The sequence below is a fragment of the Palaemon carinicauda genome, chromosome 15 (genome assembly GCF_036898095.1).
Source record: "Palaemon carinicauda isolate YSFRI2023 chromosome 15, ASM3689809v2, whole genome shotgun sequence".
Taxonomy (NCBI): domain Eukaryota; kingdom Metazoa; phylum Arthropoda; class Malacostraca; order Decapoda; family Palaemonidae; genus Palaemon; species Palaemon carinicauda.
In genome coordinates, this window is record NC_090739.1 from 77384862 (window position 1) to 77402143 (window position 17282).

Here is a 17282-nt window from a genome sequence, read left to right on the forward strand (position 1 = left end):
TAAAAACTGCAGATTTGGAACTAAAAGTTGGTTTCTAAAAGTATGCTGTCTTGATTAAAAAGTTTATAGTTAAGTATTTCAAATGTAGTTTAGTAGTCAAAAAATGAAATAAACAAGCTAACCATTTAATAATGATGTAGTTATGTACCGAATTGTCCTTGTGTCAAATTGTCTGGGACCCAATTGTCCGGAAACCGAAGCAGATGCATCTAATGAGGAGATCGAAGCAGCAAAAGACTTCTTTGGTGTTTTCTTGGGCACTGTCAAGACAGAAACCACTGAAGGCTTAGCTAGTTTCTTTCCCTTCATGTCGTAAGCCTTCCACTGCAGAGGAGGCCACAATCTGCACTCGATGCATGGTGATGATTGCAAATAGTCATGCCCCTTACAAGATGCACAAAATTATAGTGGATCTAAAGCCAGCTTACTAAAACTAGATGTAACATACCCCCTTCCCTTGCCAAGTACAAACATCTTGCTTAACTTCATCACAATTAAACCAACAATGCACTCACTTCCTGTAACAGAAAAAATTACGTTTGGTAAGGAGCTGACAGTACACGTATTTACTAACCATTGGCCAAATCAAAAGTGAGCTATTCAAGCTGGGAAAGGAAGCGGGGCTCCTCAGCCGCAACCTTCACTAGCAGGTTAACTATTTCTAAGGACACTGCAGCTCGTGCTGAATCGATCTCTAATTAATGAATGAGGGTTTGTATGTTGTGTTGGAACAATCTAGAATTAACACATTTATCCTCTTTCACCCATCCAAAGAGTCTTCCAGACTTCAAGGTCTACCCTTCCCTAACCATGCATCTACCATCTACCACAAACATCACTTGTTATCCTTCCCATTCTTTGTTTCACAAAGTGCCCTCTTTCACCCCTTGAACAAATCAGTTATCAAACAAATCACATCTGCTCCACAACTATGCACATTCAATATCTAAAGACATGGTATCTTCCTTTTCTTATTTTCTACAATACATGGTATAAAACTTCAAACACCATACCACCGGCCAATTACCAACACAACACACACACACACTGGTGAGAATAAAATTACTTTCTTTTCCAAGCTTGGAACAGGGAATGAGACTGAGTTTGCCACTAATCTCAAAATAGGAAGCTTAATTGCCATGCGTGGCATTCTTCCATTCAATGGGTACAAAACCCCAAACTAAGTTCTGATTTGCCTTCCGGTACATCATATTTGCATTTCAAACCCTTAGCACTTCCTAGGCCAGAGTTGTCCATGTTGTACTACTTACTACCACCATGGTAGCAGTTTCCAGTAAATGGACTGTCCTGATATATGCAATTTCCATTGCCTTTAAGAGGGAAAAGTTCATCAGAACTTTAGCTCATTTCTTCCAATACATGCTTTTTATGTCTGTTATTACATATAAAAATGTTATTTTGATAATAAAATAAATTTTTGAATATACTTACCCGGTGATTATAATAGCTGCAGCTCTGCTGCTCGACAGAAAACTCTACGGAAAAATCCGCCAGCGATCGCTATGCGGGTAGGGGGTGTACTTCAACAGCGCCATCTGTCGTCCAAGTACCCAGTACTCATTGTAAACAAAGAACTCAATTTTCTCCTCGGTCCACTGCGTCTCTATTGGGGAGGAAGGGAGGGTCCTTTAATTTATAATCACCGGGTAAGTATATTCAAAAATTTATTTTATTATCAAAATAACAATTTTCAATATTTAACTTAGCCGGTGATTATAATAGCTGATTCACACCCAGGGGGGTGGGTAGAGACCAGCAATATATGTTTACATTATTATGAGCTAAGGATTTTTTATTTCATTTTAGAAGTTATCAAAATAACAAAAATAAAATAAATAGGTACCTGGTAAGGAAGTCGACTTGAACAATTACTCTGCCTTTTTAAGTACGTCTTCCTTACGGAGCCTCGCGATCCTCTTAGGATGCTGAGCGACCCCTAGGATCTGAAGTATGAAGGGTTGCAACCCATACCACAGGACCTTATCAAAACCTCTAATCTAGGCGCTTCTCAAGAAAAGAATTTGACCACCCGCCAAATCAACCAGGATGCGAAAGGCTTCTTAGCCTTCCGGACAACCCAAAAACAACAATAAAAAACATTTCAAGAGAAAGATTAAAAAGGTTATGGAATTAGGGGATTGTAGTGGTTGAGCCCTCACCCACTACTGCACTCGCTGCTACGAATGGTCCCAGAGTGTAGCAGTTCTCGTAAAGAGACTGGACATCCTTAAGATAAAAAGACGCGAACACTGACTTGCTTCTCCAATAGGTTGCGTCCATTATACTTCGCAGAGATCTATTTTGTTTAAAGGCCACTGAAGTTGCGACAGCTCTAACTTCATGTGTCCTTACCTTCAGCAAAGCTTGGTCTTCCTCACTCAGATGTGAATGAGCTTCTCGTATTAACAGTCTGATAAAATAGGATAAAGCATTCTTTGACATAGGCAAAGATGGTTTCTTAACTGAACACCATAAAGCTTCTGACTGTCCTCGTAAAGGTTTAGTTCGTCTTAAATAGAACTTAAGAGCTCTCACAGGGCATAAGACTCTTTCTAGTTCATTTCCAACCATATTTGATAGGCTTGGAATATCGAACGATTTCGGCCAAGGACGAGAAGGTAGCTCGTTTTTGGCTAGAAAACCAAGTTGTAGAGAACATGTAGCCGTTTCAGATGAAAATCCGATGTTCCTGCTGAAGGCGTGAATCTCACTGACTCTTTTAGCTGTGGCTAAGCAAACCAGGAAAAGAGTCTTTAAAGTGAGATCTTTAAAGGAGGCTGATTGTAGCGGCTCGAACCTTTCTGACATGAGGAATCTTAGTACCACGTCTAAATTCCAACCAGGTGTAGCCAAACGACGCTCCTTCGTGGTCTCAAAAGACTTAAGGAGGTCCTGTAGATCTTTATTGTTGGAAAGATCTAAGCCTCTGTGACGGAAGACTGATGCCAACATGCTTCTGTAACCCTTGATAGTGGGAGCTGAAAGAGATCGTTCATTCCTCAGGTATAAAAGGAAGTCAGCTATTTGAGTTACAGAGGTACTGGTCGAGGATACAGACACTGACTTGCACCAGTTTCGGAAGACTTCCCACTTCGATTGGTAGACTCTAAGGGTGGATGTCCTCCTTGCTCTAGCAATCGCCCTGGCTGCCTCCTTCGAAAAGCCTCTAGCTCTCGAGAGTCTTTCGATAGTCTGACGGCAGTCAGACGAAGAGCGTGGAGGCCTTGGTGTACCTTCTTTACATGTGGCTGACGTAGAAGGTCCACCCTTAGAGGAAGCGTTCTGGGAACGTCCACTAGCCATCGAAGTACCTCGGTGAACCATTCTCTCGCGGGCCAGAAGGGAGCAACTAACGTCAACCTTGTCCCTTCGTGAGAGGCGAACTTCTGCAGTACCTTGTTGACAATCTTGAACGGGGGGAATGCATATAGGTCTAGATGTGACCAATCTAGGAGAAAGGCATCTATCTGAACTGCTGCTGGGTTCGGGATTGGTGAGCAATATATTGGGAGCCTCTTGGTCATCGAGGTTGCGAAGAGATCTATGGTTGGCTGGCCCCATGTGGCCCAAAGTCTCTTGCACACATCCTTGTGTAGGGTCCATTCTGTTGGAATGATTTGTCCCTTTCGACTGAGGCAATCTGCTATGACATTCAAGCTGCCTTGGATGAACCTCGTTACTAGCGAAATGTTTAGACCTTTTGACCAGGTGAGGAGGTCCCTTGCGATCTCGTACAACGTCATAGAGTGGGTCCCTCCTTGCTTGGAGATGTACGCCAAAGCCGTGGTGTTGTCCGAGTTCACCTCCACCACTTTGCCTTGAAGGAGAGACTTGAAGCTTTTCAAGGCCAGAAGAACTGCCAGAAGCTCCTTGCAGTTGATATGCATTGTCCTTTGACTCGAGTTCCAAGTTCCCGAGCATTCCCGACCGTCTAATGTCGCGCCCCAGCCTGTGTCCGATGCGTCCGAGAAGAGAACGTGGTTGGGAGTCTGAACAGCCAGGGGCAGACCCTCTCTGAGGCTGATACTGTCCTTCCACCAAGTCAGGCAAGACTTCATCTTCTCGGAAATGGGGATCGAGACCGCTTCTAGCGTCTTGTCCTTTTTCCAGTAAACAGCTAGGTGATATTGAAGAGGACGGAGGTGTAGTCTTCCTAACGATACAAACTGTTCCAGGGATGATAGTGTCCCTATCAGACTCATCCACTGCCTGACTGAACACCGTTCCTTCTTCAGCATGTTCTGGATGCATAACTGGGCTTGGCTCGTTCTGGGGGCCGACGGAAAAGCTCGAAAAGCTAGACTGTGAATCTCCATCCCTAAATACACAATAGTTTGGGATGGGACCACTTGAGACTTTTCCATATTGACAAGGAGACCCAATTCCTTGGTCAGATCTAGAGTCCACTTTAGATCCTTCAGACAGCGACGACTGGAAGAAGCTCTTAGAAGCCAGTCGTCCAAATAGAGGGAGGCTCGGATGTCCGCTAAATGAAGGAATTTGGCTACATTCCTCATCAGCCTCGTAAACACAAGAGGAGCTGTGCTTAGGCCAAAGCACAGGGCTTGAAACTGGTAGACAACCTTTTCGTAAACAAATCTCAGAAAAGGTTGGGAGTCTGGGTGGATGGGGACGTGGAAGTATGCGTCCCTTAGGTCTAAAGAGACCATCCAGTCTTCCCTTCTGACCGCTGCTAGAACGGACTTTGTGGTCTCCATGGAGAACGTCTGCTTTGTGACAAAGACATTCAGCGCACTGACGTCTAGCACCGGCCTCCACCCTCCTGTCTTCTTTGCCACTAAGAAGAGATTGTTGTAGAAGCCCGGGGTTTGATGGTCCAGGACTTTGACTACCGCTCCCTTTTCTAGTAAGAGAGACACCTCCTGTTTCAAAGCTCGTCTCTTGTCTTCCTCTCTGTACCTGGGAGAGAGATCGATGGGAGACGTTGCTAGAGGGGGTTTTCGTACAAACGGGATCTTGTACCCCTCTCTGAGCAACTTCACAGATTGTGCATCTGCGCCTCTCTTCTCCCAGGTCTGCCAGAAGTTCTTGAGTCTGGCTCCCACTGCTGTCTGAAGAAGCTGGCAGTCAGACTCTGCCTTTAAAGGACTTGGTTCCTTTCTTCTTTCCACGTCTCCCTTCGGCACGAGCACCTCCTCTGCTGGAGGCTCTGCCACGAAAGGGCGGAATAAATCGGGACGCTGGAGTGTCCATCCTTGGTCTAGCTGACAAGGTAGGCAAAGGGGTGGCTTTGCGAGCAGAGGACGCAACCAGGTCATGAGTGTCCTTCTGTATCAAAGAAGCAGCAATCTCCTTAATCAAGTCCTCTGGAAAGAGGCACTTAGAAAGAGGAGCAAACAGAAGTTCGGATCTTTGACAAGGTGTCACTCCAGCTGACAGGAAAGAGCAAAGGTTCTCACGCTTCTTGAGGACTCCGGATACGAACGATGCAGCAAGCTCATTAGACCCGTCACGTATGGCCTTGTCCATGCAGGACATGATAAGCAAGGAAGTATCCTTCTCTGTCGGAGAGATCTTCCTGCTTAAAGCTCCCAGACACCAGTCTAAAAAGTTGAAGACCTCAAAGGCTCTAAATATCCCTTTCAAAAGGTGGTCTAGGTCCGAAGATGACCAACATATTTTCGAGCGTCTCATGGCTAGCCTGCGGGGAGAGTCTACAAGACTTGAGAAGTCGCCCTGGGCAGAGGCAGGAACTCCCAAGCCGAGAACTTCTCCCGTGACATACCAGACGCTCGATTTAGAAGAGAGTTTAGCAGGGGGAAACATAAAGGCTGTCTTCCCTAGACTCTTTTTGGACTGCATCCATTCTCCTATCACTCGTAAAGCTCTCTTGGACGAGCGTGCGAGGACGAGTCTAGTAAAGGCAGGCGAGGATGACGGCATACCTAATACAAACTCTGACGGAGGAGAGCGCGGAGCCACAGACACAAACTGGTCCGGAAACATCTCTTTGAACAGAGCTAGAACTTTTCTAAAGTCCAAAGAGGGTTGCGTGGACTTAGGCTCGTCAAGATCCGAATGTGGTTCATCAACGTGAGCGGCACCATCATCATCCGAAAGTCCATCATCCGAGTATTGAGGAGGAAGCGGCAATGGAGTAGGTAACGGCTGGTTAGCTGAGTCCGGTCGCACGGGTGCACGCGTGACTGAACCGGACGCAACGTCATGGAACTGTTGCCCAGTCTGTGAGCTGGCAACAACCATAGCAGCGCGGGGACGCACAGCGTCTACTCCAGACTGTCTAGCCTGATGCGGGTGAGCAGTGGCAACCACACTGGGTTGCGGAGGTTGACGCACCGCGTCAAAACAAAACAACTCTGACTATTGTTGTGTCTCGCGAACGTCAACGGAAGGCTCCGTGCGTCGCTGAACGTCAACATGCGGCTGGCAGGGTACACTGGAACGCATGGGTGGCGGAACTCTCTCAACTGGAGTGCGCAAGAAGGTCGCCTCAGCGTCCACAGGACGCACAACCGAGTGTGTGGTTGGTTGTAGGCAAGAGGCTGGTGCAGCAGCAACCTTCTCCACACGAAAGTCCTGCATCAGTGACGTTAATTGGGACTGCATGGTCTGCAGCAAAGACCACTTAGGGTCTGCAGGAGCAGGTGCGGCGACAGACGGTGTAACAGTCTGAGGCGGTACCGCTTTGCCTCTCTTAGGAGGTGAGCAGTCATCGGAAGACTGCAGCGAGTCCGAACTGACCCAGTGGCTACAACTGGGCCGTTGGACTTGCGCGGAAGGGACCGACTTGCACTTAAGTGGTCGTGAGACCTTGGTCCATGGTTTCTTGCGAGAAACCTCTTCCGCAGACGAGGAATAAATGGGCTCTCTCGTCTTTGTGTGGGTGGGGCGATCTTGGGTAGATACGCCCGAAACCACGGAGGGAACGTCTGTTCGCTGATTAAAGCCTCTCGAACCCATTGGTCGTACGACATTGCTTCTCCCCTGGACTTGGGAGCTTGCAAGAGGTCCCGGACTAGGAGGACGACAGGCACGAACAGACGAACCCTCAAGCGCAACACTATCCACAACACTATCACTCACTTTATCACCTCCCACTGCACTTTTACACTTCAGCTCCTTGACGTCCGCCATGAGCTGGTTACGGTCACTAGCCAGGGACTCAACTCTCTCACCCAGAGCTTGGATGGCACGCATCATATCAGCCATTGAAGGTTCCTGAGTGCCAGTAGGGGGATTAGGAGCAACCACTACAGGGGAAGGAATAGGTTGTGGGGCATGAGGAGAGGAAAAATCAACAGAACGAGATGAACTTCTCCTGACTCTATCTCTCTCTAGCCTACGTGTATATTTTTGGAATTCGATAAAATCGAATTCCGAAAGCCCAACGCATTCCTCACATCGATCTTCCAATTGACAGGTTTTATCCCGACAATTGGAACAAACGGTGTGAGGATCGATAGAGGCCTTCGGAAGACGCCTTGAACAGTCCCTAACATTACACTTCCTGAATTTAGGGACTTGAGAAGGGTCAGCCATTTTGAATTGGTCAAAGGGGAATTCAAAAACTATCCAAAGTCATCAACAAATAATCCGATATCAAAAAAAGAATGCAAGGATTTATTGAAGAGAAAGCCTGCACAGCGAAAGCTCAAAACTAGAATAGTGTACTTCACCAAATAGTTGTGAAAACAAATCCAGTTAGCAACAGCGAATTAGTAGGTCTTGCCGGTAGCACGACAGAGAGAAAATTGAGTTCTTTGTTTACAATGAGTACTGGGTACTTGGACGACAGATGGCGCTGTTGAAGTACACCCCCTACCTGCATAGCGATCGCTGGCGGATTTTTTCCGTAGAGTTTTCTGTCGAGCAGCAGAGCTGCAGCTATTATAATCACCGGCTAAGTTAAATATTGAAAAATGAAGCACATATATGGAAATATAAAGGAAAATCATATCTATTTTTTGCCAATGACAGTCTAGGTATAAAACATATTTAAGGTTAAATTTAGGTACTCTGTAGGATCACATATAAGTTCACCCGAAGTTACCAGTGTCACAATTCCTCTTATCCATAAGCTGAATGAAATACTGTAATGAGTTTTTTCAATTTTTTTCATTAAATAAGAATATTGGAAAAAAAAAATTTCATAAGTGGAAGATGAAAATAGTTTACAGTGAACATCTGTTCTGCCTACAAAGAGGTAAATGTTATTTGCAATCCTCTGTCTAGACTTTCTTCATATACAAATTCCTGTTGGCCGAATATTTTTGAATAATGAAGGATGGCTGGAAGTACCTATCAAAGTAAGTCTTAATCTTATCCTGAATCTTACATTATATTTGTGAAACTGCCCACTGCACCAGTGAAGTTAAATTAAGTACTTTATAAATTGTTCAAGAAAACTTTTAAAACTTTGAGAAATCATATGTAACTTAGCCAGAACACTCATGATTAATCAAACTTAGGTTATAACTATCTGAACTTTGTAAAAATTATACCTTTTATCATATAAACTAAGTGGCATAAGTTTTCATTACAGTAGCAGAAATACTTACCTAATAACAAAACTTCTGGATTTTTCTCTTCTGGATCTTTAGGTGCCATGGATGTCCGAGCTATTGTGCCTTGAGATCCAAGAGGACCTCCTAAAAGTAGCCTTGATCCCTTACGTGAAATGGTCACAGTAGTTTCGTCAACTAATGTCGGGACAGCATACACACCAGAACTGCATTCTCCAATATATATGGTTGGACTTCAGAAGAGACAAGAAAATAGCTTGGATTAAAATTAAATTCACATCTTATATTTTGAATAAACATACCATAATATCTTGAAATCCATAAAGAACTAAATTATCAAAATTATCAACAACCATGTAACTGACAAGGACTAAAAAGAACAATGGTCTTATAATACTACCTTCTAGTATGTTAAAACATTAAAAGCCTGTGCTCATACCTGGTGTTTCTCAGGGTAGTGTTCTTGGCCCATTACTTTTCATACTATAAACACATATGCTGTTTGTCCTAGAAAACGATTTTGTTGCATTTGCACATGATGCTACTCTTTGCATCAATTCCATCTCTTAAATGCAGATCTAGGGTTGCTGAATCCCTTAGAGATCTAGCTAATTAGTACATGATGCAAATTATGGGTCATCAATTTGAACCCTAACAACACTCAAAGTATGATTGAAAGTAGCTCAAGAGCAATGGATCCTCAACATCCAGATCTCTGAACTGCTGTTTCTTTAACTATATACAACTCCTTTTATATTTTAGGTGTGATTCTTGATTGCAAATTTACTTTTGAGAAACACACCGAGTCTGTTTCTTCTTCAATTTGGCAAAAACATATTGAGAAAGTCCTTCAAGATTTTTAGTGATCAATCTATCATGAAGAACTATTTTAATTCTTTCATTCTGCTTTATTTTGCATGTTTTTTTTCCTGTCTGGTTTTCTGCCACTTACTCATCATATTTTCCTGGACTAAAACTTGCAGTCTGTTAAATTTTCTATTCCTGAGCTTGATATTAACCCGTGGCACAGTTGTTCAGTTAGCTCTTTATGCATTGTTGACCATCCTTTGTATTTAAGTCTTCCCACACTACCCTCCTGTATGTAGTACTAGGTATACAGTTAATTCTATCAGTCTTGCCTTCTCCATAATAAAGCTCAACACTACACAATATTCCAGATGTTCGATTCCAGCTGTCACCAGATTGTAGAATGATCTTCTAATCCGGCAGTTGAATCAGTGGAACTTCAGAGGTTCAAATTTCCAGTGAATGCTTTTATGTTAAACAGAAAAGGTTGATATGATTATCTCTTCATTGTTTATATATGACAGCTATATCTTGACAGTGTTACTATTCTTAAGATATTTTGTATTTTTCACTATTACTTCTTATAGTTTATTAATTTCCTTATTTCCTTTCCTCACCGAGATATTTTCCTTGTTGGAGCCCTTGGACTTGCAGCATCTTGCTTTTCCTACTAGGGTAGTAACTTAGCTAGTAATAATAATAATAATAACCAACAGCATCCTCTGTCTCATAAAATTTTAAGGGAGAACAAATGTAATACCCTCAAAACACATTATAGTAAGCTTAGTCAAAGGTAGCAATAAAAGACATCTAAACTAATCTGGACCTGTACACGCTGTCAAAGTTGTCTTGGGTGTTTCCAGTTAAAAGCCTATAACTAGATTCAACATCTTGATTGCAAACTTAGGAGCTCAAATTTCCCAAAACTCTAAACGAAATACTTTGGAGGGATATTGGTTTGTTAATATTATATTGCCAACTGTATGAAAACGGTAAATTTCACTTTTTTATAAACCACTTTGAGTAATTTTATATAAAACTGATGGGAAGTCACTCAGGATGACACAAAGATAGGTATCAACCAGCCACCCGTTGAGATACTGCCACTAGAGAGTTATGGGGTCCTTTGACTGGCCAGACAGTACTACATTGGATCCTTCTCTCTAGTTACAATTCACTTTCCCTTTGACTACACATACAACAAATAGTCTGGCCTATTCTTTAAAGATTCTTCTCTGTCCTCATGCACCTGACAACACTGAGATAACCAAACAATTTTTCATCACCCAAGGGGTTAACTACTGCACTGTAGTTGTCAGTGGGTACTTTCCCCTTGGTAAGGGTAGAAGAGACTCTTTAGGTATGGTAAGCAGCTCTTCTAGGAGAAGGACACTCCAAAATCAAACCATTGTTCTCAAGTCTTGGGTAGTGCCATAGCCTCTGTACCATGGTCTTCCACTGTCTTCGACTAGTTCTCTCTTGCTTGAAGGTACACTTGGGCACACTATTCTATCTCATTTCTCTTCCTTTTGTATTGTTATTTTTTTATAGTTTATATAGAAAATATGTTATTTTCATTAGTAAAATAAATTTTTGAATATACTTACCCGATAATCACGTAGCTGTCAACTCTGTTGCCGACAGAAATCTACGGTCGGGATACGCCAGCGATCGCTATACAGGTGAGGGTGAACACAACAGCGCCATCTGTGGTCAGGTACTCCAGTACTTCTTGTCAACACCACCTCAATTTTTTCCTCGGTCCACTGGTTCTCTATGGGGAGGAAGGGTGGGTCAATTAAATCATGATTATCGGGTAAGTATATTCAAAAATTTATTTTACTAATGAAAATAACATTTTTCAATATTAATCTTACCCGATAATCATGTAGCTGATTCACACCCAGGGTGGTGGGTGGAGACCAGCATACATGTTAACAAAGAAGCTAAGTATCCCGTATTTTATTTTATTAGTTATTCAAAAATAACATAAAATAAATAAGTACCTGGTAAGGAAGACGACTTGAACCATTACTCTGCCTTTATTAAGTATGTCTTCCTTACTGAGCGTAGCGGTCCTCTTATGATGCTGAACGACTCTTAGGTGCTGAAGTATAAAGGGCTGCAACCCATACTAAAGGACCTCATCACAACCTTTAACCTCGGCGCTTCTCAAGAAAGAATTGACCCCCCGCCAAATCAACAAGGATGTGGAAGGCTTCTTAGCCGACCGTACAACCCATAAAAAGTATTCAAGAGAAAGGTTAAAAGGGTTATGGGATTATGGGAATGTAGTGGCTGAGCCCCCGCCTACTACTGCATTCGTTGCTACGAATGGTCCCAGGGTGTAGCAGTTCTCGTAAAGAGACTGGACATCTTTGAGATAGAATGATGCGAACACTGACTTGCTTCTCCAATAGGTTGCATCCATAACACTCTGCAGAGAACGGTTCTGTTTGAAGGCCACTGAAGTAGCCACAGCTCTCACTTCATGTGTCCTTACCTTCAGCAAAGCAAGGTTTTCTTCCTTCAGATGAGAATGTGCTTCCCTAATCAGGAGCCTGAATAGGTAAGAAACTGAGTTCTTAGACCTTGGAAGAGAAGGCTTCTTGATATCACACCATAAGGCTTCTGATTGTCCTCGTAAAGGTTATGACCTTTTTAGATAGTACCTAAGAGCTCTAACTGGGCAAAGTACTCTCTCCAGTTCGTCCCCCACCAAGTTGGACAGGCTTGGGATCTCGAACGACTTAGGCCAAGGACGTGAAAGAAGCTCGTTTAGCAAAAAACCGAGCTGCAAGGAACATGTAGCCGTTTCAGATGTGAAAACTATGTTCCTGCTGAAGGCGTGGATCTCACTTACTCTTTTAGCTGTTGTCAAGCACACGAGGAAAAGAGTTTTTAATGTGAGGTCCTTAAAAGAGGCTGATTGGAGAGGTTCAAATCTTGATGACATAAGGAACCTTAGGACCACGTCTAGATTCCAGCCTGGAGTGGACAACCGACGTTCCTTTGAGGTCTCAAAAGACCTAAGGAGGTCCTGTAGATCTTTGTTGGTGGAAAGATCCAAGCTTGTGTGGCGGAAAACCGCTGCCAACATACTTCTGTAACCCTTAATCGTAGGAGCTGAAAGGGATCTTACGTTCCTTAGATGTAACAGGAAGTCAGCAATCTGGGTTACAGTGGTACTGGTTGAGGAAACTGCATTGGCCTTGTACCAGCTTCGGAAGACTTCCCCTTTAGACTGATAGACTCTGAGAGTGGATGTCCTCCTTGCTCTGGCAATCGCTCTGGCTGCCTCCTTCGAAAAGCCCCTAGCCCTTGAGAGTCTTTCGAAAGTCTGAAGGCAGTCAGACGAAGAGCGTGGAGGTTTGGGTGTACCTTCTTTACGTGAGGTAGACGTAGAAGGTCCACTCCTAGAGGAAGAGTCCTGGGAATGTCGACCAGCCATTGCAGTACCTCTATGAACCATTCTCTCGCGGGCCAGAGCGGAGCCAACCAACGTCAGCTGTGTCCCTTTGCGAGAGGCGAACTTCTGAAGTACCCTGTTGACAATCTTGAACGGCGGGAATGCATACAGGTCGAGATGGGACCAATCCAGCAGAAAAGCATCCACGTGAACTGCTGCTGGGTCTGGAATCGGAGAACAATACAACGGGAGCCTCTAGGTTATCGAGGTAGCGAACAGATCTATGGTTGGCTGACCCCACAGGGCCCAAAGTCTGCTGCAAACATTCTTGTGAAGGGTCCACTCTGTGGGGATGACCTGACCCTTCCGGCTAAGGCGATCTGCCATGACATTCATATCGCCCTGAATGAACCTCGTTACCAGCGTGAGCTTTCGATCTTTTGACCAGATGAGGAGGTCCCTTGCGATCTAGAACAACTTCCACGAATGAGTCCCTCCCTGCTTGGAGATGTAAGCCAAGGCTGTGGTGTTGTCAGAGTCCACCGCCACCACCTTGTTAAGCTGGAGGGACTTGAAGTTTATCAAGGCCAGATGAACTGCCAACAGCTCCTTGCAATAGATGTGAAGTGTCCTTAGCTCCTGATTCCATGTTCCCGAGCATTCCTGTCCGTCCAAAGTCGCACCCCAGCCCGTGTCTGATGCGTCAGAGAAGAGACGGCGGTCGGGTTTCTGAACAGCCAAAGGTAGACTTCCTTGAGAAGAAAGCTGTTCTTTCACCACGTGAGAGTAGACCTCCTCTCTTCGGAAACAGGAACTGAGACCGTCTCTAGCGTCATGTCCTTTATCCAGTGAGCCGCTAGATGATACTGAAGGGGGAGGAGGTGGCGTCTCCCTAACTCGATGAACAGGGCCAGCGATGAAAGTGTCCCTGTTAGACTCATCCACTACCTGACTGAGCATCGGTTCCTTCTCAGCATGCTCTGGATGCATTCTAGGGCTTAGTAGATCCTTGGGGCCGACGGAAAAGCCCGAAAAGCTCGACTCTGAAGATCCATACCCAGGTAGACAATGGTCTGGGATGGGACGAGCTGGGACTCCTCAAAATTGACCAGGAGGCCCAGTTCCTTGGTCAGATCCATAGTCCAACTGAGAATCTCCAGACAGCGACGACTTGTGGGAGCTCTTAAAAGCTAGTCGTCTGACGGAGCCGGACACAAGATCATGGTACTGCTGCACAGTCTGTGAACTGTCAACCATGGGGAAGCGAGGAAGTACAGCGACAACCCGAAGCTGTCTAGACTGTCTGGGTCGTACAGACAACTCCTTATCGGGTTGCTGAGGTTGCCGCACTGCGTCACAACAAGTCACTTCTGCTGGTTGTTGAACGTCTTCCCAGTGACACACTGACTCCGTAAACAAAAAAAAAAAATCCTCTAACAAGGACTAAGCTTGGACTGCATGTCTTGCAACAAAGCTCAAGGTCTATGGGAGTAGGTGTGGTAACAGACGGGATTAGCGACTGAAGTGGAACCATTACCCTCCCTGGAAGCATGTTATGCTTAAATAAAAGTCCATAGGAGGCTAAGCAGCTAAAGGCTCCTCTCCAAATGACAGAGTCCTCAAGGGAATATCAGAAGGAGGGAGAATAGCACTTTCTCATCTACAGGAACCATATCCGAGAAAAGCTAAGTTCTCTCAGTGAGGGTTTCACTGGTGCAAAAGCAGCAGACTAGAAGGCAACGTTATGAAACTGCTTGACAGTCTAGTGAGTTGGCAACAACCAAAGATGTGTGACTGAGGAGCATGCGGTAAGGTATGCAGAGCATGCTGTATGCAGAGCATGCTGTATGTAGAGCATGCTGTAAGGTAAGCAGAGCATGTTGCATGGCGTGCGGCTTATGCTGCATGGGAAGAGGCTCATGCTGCATGGGATGAGGCTCATGCTGCATGGTATGAGGCTCATGCTGCATGGGATGAGGCTCATGCTGCAAGGGATGAGGCTCATGCCGCATGCGTTGAGGAGGATGCCGCATAGTATGAGGCTCCTGCCTCATGGGTTGAGGCGGTTGCCGCATAGCATGAGGCTCCTGCCTCATGGTTTGAGGAGGATGCCGCATAGCATGAGGCTCCTCATAGCATGAGACTCCTGCCTCATGGGTTGAGGAGGATGCCGCATAGCATGAGGCTCCTGCCTCATGGGTTGAGAAGGATGCCGCATAGCATGAGGCTCCTGCCTCATGGGTAGAGGAGGTTGCCGCATAGCATGAGGCTCCTGCCTCATGGGTTGAGGAGGATGCCGCATAGCATGAGGCTCCTCATAGCATGAGGTCCTGCCTCATGGGTTGAGGAGGATGCCGCATAGCATGAGGCTCCTCATAGCATGAGGCTCCTGCCTCATGGGTTGAGGAGGATGCCGCATAGCCTGAGGCTGCTGCCTCAAGGATGGTGGAGGTTGCTGCAACGCATGAGGCTGCTGCCTCAAGGATGGAAGAGGTTGCCGCAACGCATGAGGCTCCTGCCTCAAGGGAAGAGGAGGTGAGTTGAGGCTCTTGCCTCAAGAGTTGAGGCTCTTGCCTCAAGAGTTGAGGCTCTTGCCTCAAGAGTTGAGGCTCTTGCCTCAAGAGTTGAGGCTCTTGCCTCAAGAGTTGAGGTTCTTGCCTCAAGAGTTGAGGCTCTTGCCTCAAGATTTGAGGTTCTTGCCTCAAGAGTTGAGGCTCTTGCCTCAAGAGTTGAGGCTCCTGCCTCAAGGGTTGAGGAGGTTGCCGCAACGCATGAGGCTCCTGCCTCAAGGGAAGAGGAGGTGAGTTGAGGCTCTTGCCTCAAGAGTTGAGGCTCTTGCCTCAAGAGTTGAGGTTCTTGCCTCAAGAGTTGAGGTTCTTGCCTCAAGAGTTGAGGCTCTTGCCTCAAGAGTTGAGGCTCCTGCCTCAAGGGTTGAGGAGGTTGCCGCATAGCAAGAGGCTCCTGCCTCAAGGAAAGTGGAGGTTGCTGCATAGCGCTGGTACCTGGCAACTCCCAATGCGGCAGCTCACGCATGGAGGCAGGAGGAGCCTCAACATCATACGTCTGGCAGGGTGGACTGCGCAGAGGTGGAGGAGCGCTCGCAGGAGGAGGTGTGCTAACCTTCTCTGCCTGAAACTCCTGCATCAACACCGCAAGCTGAGACTGCATTGTCTGCAGCATAGACCACTAGAGTCTAAGAAAGACAACAACAAACGGAGCTACTGTCCGTTGAGACTGAGGGTCTAAAACAGCTGGTGCGGCAACAGACGGAGTTACTGCCTGTTGCGGTAACACCTTGCCTCTCTGGGAGGTGTGCAGTTGTCGTACTGCAGCAAGTCCGAACTGATGGCTCCACCTAGGAGTTGGACTTGCGCGGAAGGGACCGACTTGCACTTAAAAGCTGCAAGATTTGGTCCATGGTTTCTGCGAGAAACCTCTTCCGCAGACGAGGAATAAATGGGCTCTCTCGTCTTTGTGTGGGTGGGGTGATCACGTCGGCTACGTGAGTTGGTTACACCCGAAACCACGGAGGGAAACGTCTGTTCGTCGATCAAGGCCTGATGAACCCATAAGTCCTTCGACGTTACTTCTCCCCTGGCTTGGGAGCTTGTAAGAGGTCCCAGACTAGGCGAACAACTGGCACGAACAGACGAACCCTCGAACGCAACACTGTAACACTTTGCGCTTATCACTTTATCACTTTTGATTTTCTGTTTGCACTTATTTCACTGAACTCGAAACTTTAAGTGGTTTGTACCTGAAACACGCAATTCTATCCTTCATTAAAAGATAGTAATTGCGAAAACAGTATTACAATGTAACAGAAAAACATAATGAAAGATAAATAATTCAGTGGCTGGAAAAGAGACTAAACACTAGATCAAATAAACTACGTTTAAAATCTCTCACCGCATAAAGCCTGGGAACAAGAATAAAACTCTAGAAACGTTTACCTTCTTCCCCTAAAGAGACTAGGGAGAAGAGCAAAAACGATAACAACGTTACCCGCTTGAACGAAACGTTTATCCTCCTCTCTCTCCCTCCGTCTCTATCTCTCTCTCTCTCTCTCTTGACTTAGAACCTGAGAGATGAGCCCAATTATATACTGTATATCGTTAAAACATATTATTGTTAAAGGAAAAAAACTGAAAGATTTCCCAAATAAAAAGTTCCTTTATTAAAATTAAAACCATTTAAGCTAAGAAAGAATGAACAAAACGCTAGAATCGGTTTACTCTTACTGCAACGTGACACCGTGAATACTCTCTCTCTATCGTAACGATAGAGCGCAAGTTGAACGTTCTGAACGTCAACAACTGCAGAGACAAAACAAAACGTTAGTTCAACTTTGAAAACAGTACGAGACTATCAAAGAAATTCTTTCAAAAACATTAAAATAGCATAATATGTTAACAGGTAAAAACGAAATGACGGGCTCAATGTTAATTAACTTCGGTTCCAAGAAAAGACCGCCTACTATTAGGAAAGGTCGAATATAAACAAATATAAAAATTAATTTTAATAAGTTTATAATAAAAGGA

The 17282-nt window shown here is 45.1% G+C and overlaps 1 protein-coding gene across 2 annotated transcripts in view; it reads right to left on the reverse strand.

The window, feature by feature from the left end:
• Ire1 (serine/threonine-protein kinase/endoribonuclease Ire1) overlaps positions 1-17282 on the reverse strand; it is a 388825-nt gene that overhangs the window by 189475 nt on the left and 182068 nt on the right. For both annotated transcript variants that reach the window (XM_068388550.1, XM_068388551.1), the window contains exon 8: positions 8562-8758. In XM_068388550.1, coding sequence (XP_068244651.1) covers positions 8562-8758 — 197 coding nt within the window. The remainder of the gene's footprint in view (positions 1-8561; positions 8759-17282) is intronic.